General features: G+C 40.7%; 2 protein-coding genes across 2 annotated transcripts in view; one reads left to right on the top strand and one right to left on the bottom strand.

Annotated features, from left to right (window-relative positions):
- Positions 1 to 1,456: 1,456 nt before the first annotated feature.
- LOC128740434 (crossover junction endonuclease MUS81) overlaps positions 1,457 to 17,862 on the top strand; it is a 23,160-nt gene continuing 6,754 nt past the window's right edge. The window contains exons 1-2 of the mRNA XM_053835974.1: positions 1,457 to 2,455; positions 2,519 to 2,894. Of these exons, the coding sequence (XP_053691949.1) occupies positions 1,457 to 2,455; positions 2,519 to 2,893 (1,374 nt within the window). The 3' untranslated portion in view covers position 2,894. The remainder of the gene's footprint in view (positions 2,456 to 2,518; positions 2,895 to 17,862) is intronic.
- LOC128744108 (venom protease-like) lies at positions 3,362 to 16,986 on the bottom strand. Its single transcript, XM_053840891.1, has 5 exons — positions 16,575 to 16,986; positions 16,246 to 16,479; positions 15,638 to 15,905; positions 3,598 to 4,018; positions 3,362 to 3,529 (listed from the first exon to the last, which is right to left on the bottom strand). The coding sequence occupies exons 1-5, from the start codon at positions 16,663 to 16,665 to the stop codon at positions 3,362 to 3,364; spliced, it is 1,182 nt and encodes a 393-aa protein (XP_053696866.1). The 5' UTR covers positions 16,666 to 16,986.

Raw genomic sequence — 17,862 nt, 5'->3', positions numbered from 1 at the left:
ATGAGAATGACGAAGAATACAATAACTGTACCAAAGCTCAGTGGTGCATACATTGTCGGAGCGCAAATCACAAATCAGCAGATCAACAGTGCCCAGAACGAAAAAGACAACATAACATTAAATCACTAATGGCGCGAAAGAACCTAACCTTTACAGAAGCTCGCTTACATTACCCCGTTGTAAGCCAAAATATTTATGAACCGCTAAGCAAAGTTGACGAGTTTCCAATACTGAACGAAACATTTGCAGAGAGGACTAGAGGCAATCCGTTGAAAGAACAATGGAGCTGTACAAATCGGGAAAGGAAACCAATCGAGGCAGCAGTCAAACTATATAAGGAAAACAACAAGGATCAAAACAAAACACGGAAACGCCAACGAACCAATCAGCTCCCCTACCACGCAGATAATACAGCAAAACAGAGAGACGCCATAATCGCGAACGTTACCAACAGTAGCACCAACGGAGTTGCCTTAGAAAATACGTCAACAGTTTCGGAAGAAGAACGATGGGAAAACATTATGAGAGAAATTCAAGAATCCTGTAAACGTGATGCACAAGAAAGATTAATTGCATTCTACAATGAATGTATGGAAATATTTGATGAAGATGAAGAATTAAAGAAACAATTCAAGTTACATATCAGCAAACACTTCAATTTAGCAAAGTCAGTTGTCCTTTCGGAGAACTAAACCCATCCGGAAAACAACTTTGGTGGAGCAACCATAACAGTATCTAACAGTATAAGTTTTTGAAAATAACGTCACCGCCGTTTGAAAATCTATACCCAAACAGAATTATTGCAAATTGCATCAAAAACGCGAAATGCAAGAAACTTGCAAACATTTTGCAAGCAAAATTCCAGCAGTGAGCCGTCAATTATTCATGTCAATTTATTGGGATTGACCACCTCCTCGACATCGCTATCTTGGTCTACAGAGTTTGACAGTACCCCCATTAAGTTGGACCCCTCACTATTGTACCCCAAACAACAATGGCCGTCGCATTGATTTCCTATGAAGTGATTTCCCGCCCAGTGTTTTTGACGTTTCAGTTTCAGTCACAGAAAAATGGCGACGAGCCGGGGGGTCGGGATTGACACTTGCAATAAGTTGACATAAATATTTGACAGCTCGCTGCTAGCATTTTGCTTGTAAACTGTTTGCAAGATTTTTGCATTTCGCGTTTTTGATGCAATTTGCAATATTACTATACTATTTAAATATCAAAAACTTAAGAGAGGTCATACTGCGTCAAAATTGACGTTAAATATATCCACAGGGCATATAGTCATAGTAACTGGCCCTATACACACAGAGCTGTCAAAGACGGTTCGAACGAGAAGAAAGAAGAAGAAGAAGAAGTTTTTAGTTAAAAACGTGCGTAAAATTATAAAAATATTGGTCATTTTGGCTTTAGTTAGATTGTAATATATGTTTTTGGTGTATATGTCGTTATGCCTAAGCAAATTTGTAAAATCCGTATAAATCGCCAGTTAGAGGTTCCTTCGGACACAGCCGTTATCAATAATGAAATTCGTCAAATCGGCATCAGGTGCCGGTGTCCCAATCCGTTGTTCGAAACGTGGCTCCAAGAGATGTTGTCGAAAGCAGAGGAGCGGAACTCGATGAGCCGCATACCTTTGCAGAAAGCACTAACATCGCTCCGCCGATATCCACTTCCGATTGCCTCTGCCCGGGATTGCTTTATGCTACTAGACTTTGGCAAGACTATATGTGAATTACTTGAGAAAAGGTTAAAAGTTTACCGGCAGAACAACCATAACGAAGAATCATTTGTTTCAAAACTTGATCGGGAGGCGGAACAAATTTTGAATGACGAAAGTCAACCTTATTATCACAAACTAATTGGTCAAGAACTAACGTTTGCTAGTGAACGTGAAGAGCCAGTACAAAAGGATGAATTTGAAATGCCAAATGATTCCATCTTCGATAGTTTAGATGTTTGTGAAAGCGAAAATGTGATAATATCTAATCCTGAAGTAGTTTTGCTGGTGGATACTCAAGAAATGATTGGAAAATCGAAGAGCTATCTAGATCGAACGCTAAAGGAGCTGGAACAGTACCATGTGCAACATGAAGTTAGACGATTAAGCGTGGGTGACTTTTTGTGGATTATGCGTGATAATAATGGCCGAGAGTTCATTCTTCCATATATTGTGGAAAGGAAGAGAATCGATGATCTGGCTAGCAGTCTGAAAGACGGTCGCTTTCACGAGCAGAAATTTCGGTTGAAGCAGTGCAGATTGGCCAATGTTATCTATTTAGTAGAGCATTTAGGTAACAATCGTCAGGTTGGAGTTCCAGCTAGTACCCTCTCGCAGGCTGCTCTAAACACATTGGTGCAGGGGTTTATTGTAAAATATACAGAGAATCATCACCACACAATACAGTATTTGTCGATTATGACGAAGCTTCTTGAAAAAAATATTAAGGTAAGTTTCTGGTAATGGAAATAATCTAAAATACAATTACTTATATTACTTACTTTTTTACAGGATAAGACTTTCTGGAACATCTCTAAATTACCCGATGACTCGGCAGCCACTTTCGACCTTAAGCAGAAACGTGTCCCATTACTTTCATTCGAAACCTTCAACATGCAATCGTCTAAAACTCGTGACTGCACAGTTCGAGAAATATTTATGAAACAATTACTGCAGATTAAGTTGCTTACGATTGAGAAAGTAAATGCCATTGTCGATCGCTATCCTACGGCCAAAAAGCTTTATCTAGCCTACGAAAAATGTACCAGCGAACAAGAGAAAGAACGACTGCTGAACCTGCCATATGGACCCACAAAGCGAACCATCGGACTGAAGCTGAGTACAATAATTTATCAGTTGTTTATAAGTGATATTTATCAACGATAAGGTGAGTTTTTGTTAATGTTAAAGAACCTGTATTTTTGATTCACGTGAAAACGTTGCTCAACAGGTAGTTGGAAAAATCAAATATGCATACTTAAGTGTGTGTATTACTATCAATCGCATAAAAAAAGCTTGTGTTTATACAAATTCAAAAATTGTTTACACATTTAGAAATTTAAAATTGTGGTTAGAATGACACTTTCAGTGCAATAACTTGCTAAGCATTCTGTTTTGATAAAAACAGATTAGTAAATTTTAGGTAGTTAAGTCATTATCAAAAATACGGTCTTTTGCTATTATAATTTTAGACTTGAGTTTATTTATGTTATTTGTCCAAAGATGCCAATCAAACTTTATTTTTCAAGATACTGGGTTTTCCAATACGGGACAAAGTCTGAAAGAGCAGTGGTCATCAAATTTTACGATAGCAAGTATTATAGTCGTTTGTATTCTCAGAAAGTATTTTATTGTCTAGAATACAAGATTCTCGATCCATGAAATATATTGATAAACGCGAGTATAGACACCAGGAGATCCTGCCAGACCACAGTATTTGCCGAAAGATGTAATTCCGATGATTGTGTATGTGCAGTAGACATTTTCGTCGTTATAGATTTGAAGCGGCCCACCAGAATCGCCCTAAATAAATATCAAAAAACACAAAATTTTAGATTACAATTACCCATATCTAACTCATTTAGTAAGACCTGGCATGTGTCCTTTGAGGAGTTTCGTGAGCCGGCACATAGCTGACTTTCCCGTTGTATACCATCCTTCAGTCTACGATTCGCTTCAAACTGGCTGTCACATTCGTCGTAGGTAAACATTTCCAGCACTACCTTGAGAAGAATTGCGCTTGTTCCCTCTCCGTACCCGATGGTTCCCCAACCGGTGGCAATGGCACGATTATTATTGAAGTCAGCCTTTGTCGGAAGACAGATCGGTCTTATGTACGGGGAGAAGATAACCTTTCTGTCCAGCTTAATCAGAGCGATATCGTTATACTGTGAGGTTTGCTTGTATTCAGGATGCGGAATCAGTTCAGCGACGCCGAAGTCCTCCGGAAAGGCTTCATCATTTGAGGAGTCCAATGCAAGCTCGCCTAACCGGATTGCAGTAGCAGGTCCACTGAAAATAATTGGTATGACCTGTATTACGATCCTCAAAAAATGATGTCATTATAAAATTTGCTTTTCGATAGTAAACGTCGCGGTTTTAGTTCTAGATTCAATACAAATATTTATTTTTAACTATCGTACAAAATTATTTATGGCGCTCTAGGAGTCACAATAGCGTTTTTTGTTATTTCTGACTTAGGTATGTCAGAAAAGTTTGATTTGTGCTTAACATTTACCAACTTCAAAAACAAATATCTCAGGAACCAAATTTCGTAGAGGAAATATTTCTATTCTCTATCAGGTATCAGGTATCAGCATCTTTGGCTCGAGCAGCACGTTCCTCACAATCTTGTGGAAGATTTGTGCCTTGCCCATCTTGCCCGTGTCATCATTTACCTGATGAGGACGGGAAGGAAAACAGGAGGAATAGGAAGGGGTGGATGAGGAATTTGGACAAACACAAACATATATATACCGAGAGATTTTTGTACCCCCGAGGGGATACTGCAATCCTTGGTAGTTAACTTATCAAAAGTACACCCCCTGGGGGGTATACTCATGATAAATAAGAGCTTATAGCTCAATACTGCTTTCGGTAAGGAACATCAAAATGTCTCGTAATTTTAGTTTCCTAAAATCCGATTCATTTAAGACGTAGGATCCAAAGATCCTATGACGCAATTGTGCTACTGCAGGACAGTTGCAAATTACGTGATATGGTGTACCGTAGTCGGATTCACATAAATTACAATGAAACGATTCAGCTCGCTGAATCGTAGCCATATGATAATTTAGTCTGCAGTGACCAGTCAGTGATCTGACAAGAATACTGCAATTTACCTTTGAGTGATGCAAAAGAAATTTCGCAACCTTCTCACAAGGCTTAACAATGAAACTTTTCGTTTGACGACAAGTTTTAAGATTTTCCCAATAACGTACATGTTCAGATGAAAACCAAGATCGAATCTTTTGTTTTATCCAACATGCCGCAATTGGTAAAGCAGGTTCCGGTCCGAAAACCGACTTTTCTGCTCCAGATCTTGCTAGTTCATCAGCCCATTCATTTCCGGTTATACCAGAATGGCCAGGAACCCAAACCAGATGAACGGCATTTAGAATGCTTAGTTCTTCTAATTGGGTGTGGCAGGCAATGACTGTTTTAGATTTAGAATTAGCCGCACAAAGGGCTTTTATAGCGGCTTGACTGTCAGAACAGAAGTAGATAATCTTGCCTATCAGTTCTTTCTGAAGTGCAAACTGAGCTCCGCACATAATTGCAAAGATTTCAGCTTGAAAAACGGTGCAGTAACTACCCAACGAATAGGATTCCTCCAATTCCAGCTCACGGCAGTAAACACCAGCACCCGCGCGACCTTCGTACAAGGAACCATCGGTATAACAGACCACATAGTCGGAAATTTTCCTTTCCATGTAGCCTGACATCCAATCCTCTCTAGGAGGAAAGTCACTTGAGAAAGTCCTATACGGGAAAGTACGCATGAGCGTTACATCGCTAGGAGCAAGGGCAAACTTGTCCTCAGCAACAATTTGCGACCACAATCGAGTATGACCAGTGGAACCGTCCACAGACTGCCAAAGGCCAATCGCGTGTAGTCGATAAGCACATATTAGTGCCTCTTGCTTCAGGTGGAAGTGTAGAGGTTTAATATTGAAAATAGCTTCTAGGGCGGCAGTAGGAGTTGTAGTAAATGCACCAGACATTGCCATTAAACACATCCTTTGAAGATGGTTTAGCTTTGTCTGGACAGTCACAACTTCCCCTCTCTGCCACCATACAAGACAACCATACGCCAGTATTGGTCTGACAACGACCGTGTATAACCAGTGTATGTATTTGGGTTTAAGCCCCCAAGAGTTGCCAATTGCTCGTCTACATTGCCCAAAGGCCATGCACGCTTTTTTAATTCGGAAATCAATATTTGTAGACCAGTCAAGCTTGGAGTTGAGAATCAACCCCACGTACTTCACTTCGTTCACAACATCAACATCCGAATCGTAAAAGCGCAGAGCGCGAGCTCCATTGGTATTTCTACGTCTTGAAAATAAGACGATAGATGTTTTGCTCGGATTTACCGAAAGTGCAGTTTCTCGGCACCACGTTTCTACGACACGTAGTGCCTGCTGCATTAAGTCAAATAATGTGCTTATGCACTTTCCAACTACTAGGATGAGATAGTCATCCGCAAAACCATATGACGGATAGCCTAGACCATTGAGTTTCCTCAATAGGCCGTCCGCCACAAGGTTCCATAAAAGAGGCGAGAGAACGCCACCTTGTGGACATCCACAAACACTTTGCTTCCAAATGCTTGCTTGCCGTAAGGACGAAAAAAGCAATCGGTTACTAAGCATTTGTTCTATCCACTTTATGATTATTGAAGGCACATTATGATAACGAGCAGCCTCCAAAATGGAAGCGAAAGATACGTTATCAAACGCGCCTTCAATATCCAAAAAAGTTCCTAAGCAAGATTCCTTTTGTGAAAAAGCAACCTCAATTTTATCCACCACATCATGTAATAAAGTGGTTGTAGACTTGCCACTTTGATAAGCATGCTGTGCTGAATGAAGAGGAACTTCTACTAAGCTTGTTTCGCGGATGTGGTGATCAACAATCCGCTCAAGTGATTTAAGCAAGAAAGACGTTAGACTGACTGGTCTAAAACTTTTGGCTTGCTCGTATGTCGCGCGTCCACCTTTAGGAATAAACTTAATGGTTATTTCACGCCATTGAGTTGGGATGTACCCAATAGCAATACTACACACAAACATCCTTCTCAGAATGTGTTTGAAGTACTTGAATCCTTTTTGCAGTAGAATAGGGTATATTCCATCTGTTCCAGGAGATTTGTATGGAGAGAAGCTGTTCACGGCCCACTCAATCGCTTCAGTTGTGACAAGTCTCCGAGCAAAAGCCCATGAGTCTAAGCCACCTAAAACGATTTCTGGATCGTTTCGAACTTCAGGTTCCACACAGCCCGGAAAGTGACTATAAAAGAGACATTCCAGGATTTCATTGTCATTCGAACAGTATTCACCGTTCGAACTTCGAATGTTATTAACCTGATAATCTTTCGATTTTGACAGTATTTTATTAAGTCGACTTGCCTCGCCGAAACTGGAAACGTTGCTACAGAACCTGTGCCAGCTCGTGCGTGCTGAAGATCGTAGAGCCTTTGCATAGGCTTTCCGGGCCTGCTTGAAAGGCTCCACGCCATCCCTCCGACGTCTATTCCAGGCTCTCCTGCATCGTTTCTTTAGTTCCGCGAGATGAGAGTTCCACCACGGTGTTCCTCTAGTCGTTTTAATAGTTTTTAGCGGGCAAGCTACTTCAAAAGCTTCCGCAATAAAAGATGTTGTGACATCTACAGCCACATCCAAGTCGATCGATGACTCAATCGTCGGTTCGAATCCTTGAAATTTCGTCGCCAGTTCCTCCTCAAAGAGTTCCCAGTCAGAAAATCTCGGATTGCGAAATGTTGCAGCGTTCAAGGAGACACCCAAATGATCAAAATATATAAAGCAATGATCAGATATTGGTGTCTCATTTGAAACATGCCATTGTGCCAACTCATGACTGATTCTGTTAGAGCAGAGTGTTATATCTAACACTTCCTCTCTACCAGCTCGTATGAAAGTTGGACAATTGCCAATGTTGAGTATTCCAAGGTTGGTACTACTCAAATATTCCATCAAATTAGAGCCTCTCAGATTGATATCCGAGCTACCCCAAATGATGTGATGGGCATTGGCATCACTGCCTACAATGAGCGGAAGCCCAGTAGATTGGCAGTATCTCACCACATTTCTGAAATCGTCGCTGGGAGACGGTTCATCGTGTGGTAAGTATGCAGAACAGTAGACATAGCGCCTATGGACATCATCCACGACGAGTTCTACTGTGACTGCACAAATATCTCGAGTAGTCAACTCAGAGATAAGGCATGCACTTATTGACCTATGCAACAATATGCATGCCCTGGGCATCAAACGAGGATTTGTCATACCAGTTTTGCTGAAAACAGCAAAGTTCTGGTTTCCAATATCCGTCGAATGAAAGTACCCCTTGCGAAAATATGGCTCCTGAACCAATGCGATGGTGACAGAGCCATTAAAAAGTTTTTCGCATAAATACAAATTTGCTGCCCGTTTGTGTTGAAGATTTATTTGTGCGACTCTAACTATTTGACTAGCGCAGTATATGCACAAACAATCTCCAACACAGATCAGACAGTAAATTGTAAGCGAAGCCAATTAAGTTGGCCAGAACGCACTTGGCGTAAAACCCATAAGGGAAATTGGGCAGGACTACTATGCTGTTCCCACGAAACGCAAGGGACAACAAAGATCGACCGTACCAGAGCCCCGCATGGCACAGTAGGGGCAAGATGCCCAAAGCACTCCGTTCGCGACTGGCATGTTTCCACCCCTCCAGCCATTCAGTCATCGGCACGGAGGTAGACCTTGACTTAGGGGCACCTAATTTGCCGACTCCCGGCAAGATCAGGTCCCGTGGCTCAATTTTTGCCCAAACGTACAATTCGGCCCCAACCGCCAAAGGGCGTAAGTGCAGATTGTGTAAAACAGACCGATTAAGAGTCTCTCTCTCTGTGCTAAGCCAGCTGAGAAAATAACTCTCTCCCGGTGTGCTCACATCCCGCAGCCGCGCCCTCCGAAAATCCTGCGCCGAACTGCATGATTAGGTAGCCGGAAACCACACGGCGAGTGTTCCACCTTCTCTGTCTGCATACGACAACCAAAGTTGCGTACCACCAGGTGCGCAACTTTGACTACCGTACCCCAGCCGGCACCTCGTGGAGGTAGAGATAGGAGTTAGAAAACAGAGGTGATATATTTGCACATGTTCACTCATTTGCCAGCTCCGGAAAGGCTTCATCATTTGAGGAGTCCAATGCAAGCTCGCCTAACCGGATTGCAGTAGCAGGTCCACTGAAAATAATTGGTATGACCTGTATTACGATCCTCAAAAAAATGATGTCATTATAAAATTTGCTTTTCGATAGTAAACGTCGCGGTTTTAGTTCTAGATTCAATACAAATATTTATTTTTAACTATCGCACAAAATTATTTATGGCGCTCTAGGAGTCACAATAGCGTTTTTTGTTATTTCTGACTTAGGTATGTCAGAAAAGTTTGATTTGTGCTTAACATTTACCAACTTCAAAAACAAATATCTCAGGAACCAAATTTCGTAGAGGAAATATTTCTATTCTCTATTCCACTAATGATTTTCATGCCAATTAGATAAAACCGCTAATAAAGCTATGAGCTTCACTAGAACCTTCTAATGACTATTATAAAACTAGCTTCCGATGCTATATAACCTCTTCAAAAGTCAGGTTGGTTGGTAAACGGCTGGGTAATGCCTACTATCGGTACCATGTGCACTGAGCATAAAATAGATCTTATTGTTGTCCATAGCCTCTTATTCAGCAACTGCTATCCATAACCAGTCGTGGTAGCAGCCGGGATACCAGCAACCTCAGTGGAAATCGGGTAACCAATCCCGGTGGAAACCAATATCGTATACTGACAGGGAAGGGGGGTTTTTTCGAGCTACGTTGGTCCTCCGGGACACTGTGGGGTTGGTTGCGGACCTTGCAAGCCAGTAACTACTTATACCTGGAGATCACCGAACCAGACGGAATCATAAATCGACCACGTTCTGATGAATGAACCTATCTGGACGCTAATATTGATTCGGACCATTACCTAGTGATGGTTAAGATAAGTCAAAAACTATCTGTTGTGAACTGTGTTCGATACCGGCACCCACAACGGGATAATCTAAGCGACTGAAGCAGTCGGATGTCGCCGAAAGCTACGGGTTGTCTCTCGAAGCTGCACTGCTTAGGAAGTACCGTGGTAATCGACGGGGATGAGTTTGAGATAGTCGACGAGCTCTTTTACCTTAACTTACCTTTTACCTTAGCTCACTGGCAACAGACTGGTCTAACAAGTCAGGCATCGTATGTTCGAATCTCGGCTAGGCGGTGTTGCTAGACAGAGTCAGTAGGATTGTTGCACTAGCCCCGTAACTGTCCTGTACTCTAATAACCGGCTGTGAAGGCTGACGATGAAGAAGCGTCTTAGAAGTCTTAGAAAAGATGTTTATACCCAAGGCTTGACGCGCGTCTCTACGGCGAACCCAGCATTCAGAAAATAGTTAAAGCCAGACCGATACATTGGGCAGGACAAGTTGCTAGAATGCCGGACAACTATCCTACAAAAATGGGATTTGCACTTTGCATCATATCCGGCAGGAACAAGACGGGGCCCAGCGAGCGAAGTGGCAAAACCAAGTGGAGCCAGATCTGACGAGCACTGGGTACCCGTGGAACTGGAGACCATCTGCCATGAACCGAATTAGATGGAAAAAGAATGTTACTCAGGATATGACAAGTCGTCAGGCCAACTAAGTAAGTAAGCAACTAATTATATTTTTCGCTGCTTGACGGCCACTCCCGTTTTATTCTACAAACCGGTAAGTGATAAAAAAAAAGTTAAGACAGTCTTTGTTACCTCGTAGTCCAGTTTTCTTAATGGAGACAAATGTATTTTTGTGAAAAATAAAAATCGGATGAATTGGGAAAAATGATATGCAAACTGTAAAAAATAATTGACTGTCCAGGTGGGATTTGAGCCTACAACTCTCAATCTCGCGTCAGATGCAGTCCCAATTACACCACCGTACCGGACAGTTTATCATCAGGAAGTCTGATATCCACTTTTCTTTCGGCTCACACATTTACCGTAGCGAAGAGTAGCAGTTGGTTGGTGGCAGTACCCTGCCCATAAACGCATAACAGTCCCATGTGACTTTCCACCACTTTTGAGATAAACCTGGGAATGATCTTTAAATTATCTAGTCTTTCAATATTTCAAACAAAAAAGTTATGTTTGTACAAATAAACGCATAACAGTCACAGTAGTGAAAGTATATCAATAAGCATCTGTTTTTTGGAAACGCCTACACCGATTCGATTGCAACAACTGTCAAACGAAATATTTTATGGCCTAGAAGAACACTATTGAAGAGAATTTGGATCGGATGTACGGTTCCGAAGTCATCTCATAGTGGGAACAAGTTCCGAAATACATGGGATTTGAACATAGAAACACCTTGAATCACAACAAACCCATCATGTGGCACCTATAAATACACGGATTTGCAAATCTAGACTATTGGTAGTCATATAAAGTGTTCGAGTGATTTATTCGTTGACTTCAAAGCCGCATATGATACCATCGACCGGAAAGAGCTATGGAAAATCATGGACGAGAACAGCTTCCCCAGGAAGCTCATCAAACTGATTAAATCTACGATGGATTTGTGTTCGGATTTCGGGTGGATTGTCAAGTTCGTTCGAATCACACAGAGGGCTTCGTCAAGGTGATGGTCTTACATGCCTGCTGTTCAACATAGCGCTACAAGGTGTTATAAACCGAGCGGATATCAACACGCGGGGCACGATATTCAACAAATCTAGTCAATTCGTCTGCTTTGCCGATGGCATGGATATTATCGGCAGAACATCTGTGGCGGTGGCTGAACAGTACGCCAGACTAAAGCGCGAAGCAGAAAAGATTGGGTTAAAGGTAAATACGTCTAAAACAAAGTACATGCTGGCCAGCGGAACCGAGGCCGAACGACACCGCTTGGGCAGTAGTATATTGATCGACGGCGATGAGTTTGAGGTAGTCGATGAATTTGTCTACCTTGGCTCACTGGTAACGGCGGACAATGATAGCCGTGAGATTCGGAGGCGTATTATCAGCGGAAGTCGTGCTTACTATGGGCTCCACAAGCAATTGCGGTCGAGCAGACTAAGTCCCCGTACAAAGTGCACCCTGTACAAGACGCTTATTAGACCGATTGTCCTCTACGGGCATGAAACATGGACAATGCTCGAGGAGGACCTGCGAGTGCTCGAAGTCTTCGAACGACGAGTGCTAAGAACGATTTTCGGTGGCGTACAGGAGAACGGAGTATGGAGGCGGAGGATGAACCATGAACTCGCACAGCTCTATGGCGAACCCAGTATCCAGAAGGTAGCTAAAGCTGGACGGATGCGATGGGCAGGGCATGTTGCAAGAATGCCGGACAACTACCCTGCAAAGATGGTGTTCGTCTCAAATCCGGTAGGAACAAGACGACCAGGAGCGCAGCGAGTAAGATGGTTAGACCAGGTGGAGCGAGATCTGGCGGAGAGTACTCGGTGTCCGAGGAATTGGAGAGCGGTAGCCCTTAACCGAGTTACATGGAGAAATTTTGTTCAACAGGCTTTGTCTTAGGACGGCAAGCCACCTAAGTAAGTAAAGTAAGTAAGTAATAAAGTGTTCAAGACGTCATTGGCCACATCTAAACAGGTCCGTGAATGTTCCGGATACCTCTACAAGGATCAGTTTCTGAATTTAACTAAAATACAACATGTGACATCTCTAAGTCGGTACTCGAAATTGCAAAACTAGTTCGAATTAGTTCATTTGTTATCATATATAGTGTCCAGGATCACATTGGTCATACTCGGACACGTTCTGGGAGTGTTCCGGACACACAGGAAAGCGACCAGCTTCTGAGTCGAACAACCCCCATCATGCGACCCCACTATAAACACAAGATAACAAATTTCAAAAAAAAGGCGGAAAGGCCAGGAAGAGATTTTTGAATCAAAACGGACATTTTGAACAATTGAATGAACGAGCATTTGAATTACCGCGAAAGCACCAATCACCGCGCACTTAGTACGTTGGGTGGTACACAAATGCATGTATAAAAATATGTCTTTTACACAAAGATGGTTCGATCACTTTGACTCAATTTTGATTCATTTGACAGTACCGTCTCAAAGCAAAATTTGTTGAAATGAAGTATTGAACATTTGTAGAACTAGTTATTATCTACAATTTTGCTGAACAAAATTTTGCTGTATCTTTTGTAGTTACGGTTCTACAATGCTAGTACCTCTTTAGTAACTAAATGAACGTTCATTTAGTCACTAAAGAGTTACTAGCATTGTAGCGCTGTAACTATAAAAGATACAGCAAAACTTAATTCAGCAAAATTATTGATAATAACCAGTTTTACAAAGGTCTCATACATAACTTTGTCAAATTTGGCTCGGCTGAGGCGGTACTCTCTAATGAATCAAAATTCAGTTAAAGTGATCGAACCATCCCTGCTTTTACATATTATTATACAATATACATTTTCGGTTAGTGTTTTTATTACGCTTTCAGACAAAAATATTAAAGACGTCGTTTTATTGCCACTAACACGACTTCGAGTGCATTATGTACATGTACCAATCCCTGCGCACATAATTAGTGGTAGAAAAGTCTTTCTACCTCAATCGCTCAAACTCAATCGCCGCGGACTTTTCGTACTCATTTATTTCAATAAACATTTATATTATATTCAACTGCTAATATGTTGTTATAAGTTTTACTATCATAAACATGTTTTTCAATAGTTTTTTCTATTATTTGTCTTTTAAAGCAAAATAATATAAAATATATGAAAAATACTTCTATATACATCCAAATGCAAAACAATCCCTCCCTTTAGAAGAACTGTTGTACAATAGAACATCAGAACATTCTCCATAACCTTTTGCTGGTTCTATAAGTAGATGCTATCTTCCAAAGACCCATGCGCGGCGATAGGATACGGTAATATTTTAGCTGTACCAATGGCCGCACACTCGAAAATACCAGCAAAAATGCAACAACGATCAAAATGTGCAGCATTTTATATGGAGAAATGTTTAGTTCACTTCTCGTTTCCGTTTTTGCGGAATATTTTTGATACGCGTCCCAAGAAATTCTTAAATTCAAGAATGCACTTTTTTAGTTTGTCAGCTAACAAATTTGCGAAGATGGCGTCTTGTAGTATCACTTGAATTTATGTTTTCTTTGCTTCTTCAAGCGTCGCCTGGTTGTCTATTTTGCTTTAACATAAACAGAAAAAGTGTAAAAACAGAACTGTATGCAAAAAATTATATGTTTTTATCTTAATTTTATGTAATTAATGAAAATATTGCCGGGGGCGCGGCCACTGGAACTGTGCGGCGATTGGTGCTGTCACGGTATCAAAATAACAACGACACGTGGTCTTGAAAGTACTGTCGAGACACCGGCAACCCAAGGATCAAGGTATGCTGTGACTGAAACTGTTATGCGTTTACTCTTGCTTATTCAAGCACAAATAAACGCATAACAGTAACTTCGGCAGTTTTTCTAAGTTTTATAACAAATTTTAAGTCACTTATGAACAAATTGCTTGTAAAAGTATTCTGTTATGTACATTCAAGTGATATTATGACGATTTGGACGATTTGTTTCCAAAATCGATTCAATATTAAAGATAAAATTATCGTGCTTTCAACAGCGTTTTTCGAAGTTGCATGATTTTGCAGATGTGACTGTCTTCCATTTATGGGTACCCAGGTAACCAATAAGCATTATCATAAGCAGTAAATCGACCGCTTATTAGCATATCTGTCATTTTATACTGCACGTTGCTGTTTATTAGCTTCTTGATTGCCTAACTGCATTAAATTGGCATCCAAATTTCTTTTCAAACTCTTTTTGTCGGTAATCAGTAGTAAATGAGCCTTGTCAGCACTATAAGAGGATTAGCAGTAAAGTAGCCGCATATTTTGCCAAAGTAGCATCTAAGGTAACTTAAATGGTTATTGGCTTGCATTTAAATGGCATTTCTCAAGCTTATTGGTTACCTGGGTAGTTTTATCATGGTAAAATAAGTACCCACAATAAATTGTTTTTTAATGGTTATATGGATAGCTATAAGAGTTTTTTGTTTCGTATCATCTTGGAATTGCGTAATACCATAATACATCCAGAGGTAATGTTTAATATCACAATAAGACCTTCATAAAGTTCAAATAAAACCAAGCAGCATTAAAATTATTGCTTGGGACTCACTATGAGACTATGCACATTGCCGCTGTCACACCAAATATTCTATCCAGTTGTAATTCCATAAGTAATTCGACAACATCATCTTTTTGTAACCCGGCCCATCATTTAATATTTCAAAATGACATTCAACATCCATTTTAGCTCCACCCAAATAGGGCATTAATTCGTCGAGAAGGAATCATATTGTCAATACCGCAATGGATAACGCGAAAGTTGGCTTTGTTTTATCGCTGCACAGCTTATCCAAATCTATATAAATTTTGTCCAATATAAATATTTCCATATCCAGCGAAATCGATTAAATTTTTCATTTTCACTGGTATTCTAATTCTACGTTTTTAGAGCATACTTGCTCAAAAAATTTTTATGTTTCTCATCTTATGTAGCTTTATTCCATTACATTTTAGAAGATAATTGCTTCGAAACGTTTCCGTCTGATTGAATTTCTTTGCTTATTTTGAACAGTGCATTGGCTAAGCCAGCACACAAAGCAAATTACCTTTTAAAAGTTAACTGGGAAAAGCACTGCCAAAGCCATTCGAGGCTAACCTGAAATGAGTTAGTTACTGATTCGATACGTTGCAAAGAAATCTAATATGATTTGTCCTGTGCAGAACGTGACCTAATACACATTTTACTCACTGTTGAGCTGAGATGACACAGTGGCCAGCGGTCAGTACGAACCGGTCGGATACCAACGAGCCACCGCACAGGTAGTGTACCGCAGGTGCTTCACCGTAGCCAATCAGTGCCATGTGGGGGAATTCCCTCGATTTTGCAGCCTCACCGTCAACAATCAGCTCGACTGCTTTGTGACCGCACTTGTCCAGCCGGTGCAGCTTCGGTTCATCGACGCCCAATGAACTGACGTACTCTTTGGAAAATACGGCCTCGCCGAATTCAGCACATTCTGATTGAATGCGTGGGAAAGTTCAGAGGAGAGATATAGAGAAAACGGAGGTATTAATAATACAACACCTTTGATTGACGAAAGGGCGTTTCGATGCACCGTCACATTGTCGCTGCAAAGAATTTTGCTACTACAAACGTCGGATCTCTTCGTGTGTACTTCAAAATATTGAAGGTTTTTATCATAATTTGATTTGCTATGAGTCGTTTTAATTAAAACAATTACACACAATAGGTATATACCGAATAAAATCAAACGACAAATAATGAAACACGTTATCAATATTCAAAAATTCGAGCCGACAATGTAATCGGATGCCACCTTATACGCATTAACGCACTTTCCACTATCCGGGGATGGTTGATCATGGTCGATGTTATCGGAGCATCGGTTGATGTTGTCCTTAGCTGAACTCCGTCTGAGCAACAAACTATCTGCACTTTGTTCGCAAATCCACACTTTGTAGGACTTCCCCGGCGGTTTCGTATATCATCAATCACAGATGCACACTCAGAAACGAACCGACAGATACCGGGAGCGTTCGTTCGCTGGACCACACATTCATCACCGACCGCTGCCGAATGATACAACATGAATGAGATTCATTCGATTTTTTTTGTTCTCAGACGACAAAGGTGGAATCCCCACCGATAATTGAAGCACACTCACCTAAATCACCTTGTTGAGCATTCACATTAGCGATCCGGAACAAGCACAAAAGCGTGAGAACCAGCACCGTTTGCCGTGCGAAATATCGCATCTTATCCAATCCACTTTCGTTACTTGAATGCGACTCGATACTGTATTCTCATCCACTTTATTCGTTTAATAAAATTCTAAACTCGTAAACCAAAATGATTCAACTATTTTCAAGAGCACTCCTCTAGTATCTGCAGAAGTAATGTTCTACAGACTGTCCTTGCCATCCAACTTCACTGATGATGATTGGTTATTAATTGCAGTTTGATAGTTATCATTCCGAGTTGAACCCTAGAATGTTCATCTTATTTAACGAAGAGTGGACAACACTGGTGAACCTGTTTAGATAAAAGTTGAGAGACTTAATTGTTGGTTTTCCACTGTATCAATGGGGTGTTACAGTTATGAAAAAATTTGGAATGAAAGTAATTGTTTTTCCTCTGATGCACATGCAATTTCAAAGATGTTATGTGTTTCGCTGTAGATATTTCTCCTATTTTGTCAACCAGTGTAATGAAATTAAAACGGGAATGGTTTTGATCGCAGAGAAGAGCAGAAAGTCCTCTTTTATGAAGAGACAGATGATGTCGCTGGAGTGCTAACTTGTTTCATATGTTCATCTTTTCTTCAGTTTTTGCAATCATTTGGTCCAGTCACGTTTAGTTTTGAGTTTTATTTCGTCGTGATGTTGAGAAGCCTCGGGATATAGTGTTGGCTTGGCAAGTCAGTCATCAGATGCTCGTTTTTTCAGCTGGGATAGTAAGTCAGTAGAACCAATGAAGATATTGTCCTGTATAATTACGAACAAAGCGGTGTGCAGACTTTCGTGGTTTGCTCATATAGTGGCAACGCTTTGGCAGTTGAAATGGTAGCACAAAAAAGAAAACAAACTGGTTTAGCTTACTGTATGCAACTACTGAAAGATGAATAAACTGTTTTCCGGCGCTCACTAGCACATTTTAACGTAATGATATCAAGTTCATTCAATGTTTTTTGAAAAAATGATGAATCAATATTCAAGTTTCAGCCTTGGATTCTGGATTATCAAAAAACGCGCTTATTGGATTAATAGTATTGTCCAGTATTAATCCTATGTCTTGAAGAGCATCTTGTTAATTAATTGGATAAATGGTTTTAGAAGTAGGGGAGAGACGTCTGCAATGAGACTGTTTTTTCGAAAATTTTAAATTTTTTTTGATGATAGCTACCAACGAGCTCTTCAATCCATTGGAAAGATATATCCTTCTTGTTGCCTGAA

This window comes from Sabethes cyaneus, chromosome 3, assembly GCF_943734655.1.
Source record: "Sabethes cyaneus chromosome 3, idSabCyanKW18_F2, whole genome shotgun sequence".
NCBI lineage: Eukaryota > Metazoa > Arthropoda > Insecta > Diptera > Culicidae > Sabethes > Sabethes cyaneus.
Note: the sequence above shows the minus strand (reverse complement) of the source record. Positions and strands in the feature narration are given on the sequence as shown.

Bases quoted from the DNA above. Each gene is read 5' to 3' on its own strand.
- LOC128744108 (XM_053840891.1), bottom strand. From the start codon at position 16,665: ATGCGATATTTCGCACGGCAAACGGTGCTGGTTCTCACGCTTTTGTGC. The intron at 15,906-16,245 runs GTGCGTTAATGC...GCATTCAATCAG, and splicing joins CCATCCCCGGATAGTGGAAA to AATGTGCTGAATTCGGCGAG. The intron at 3,530-3,597 runs GTCTTACTAAAT...ATATTTATTTAG, and splicing joins CCTCAAAGGACACATGCCAG to GGCGATTCTGGTGGGCCGCT.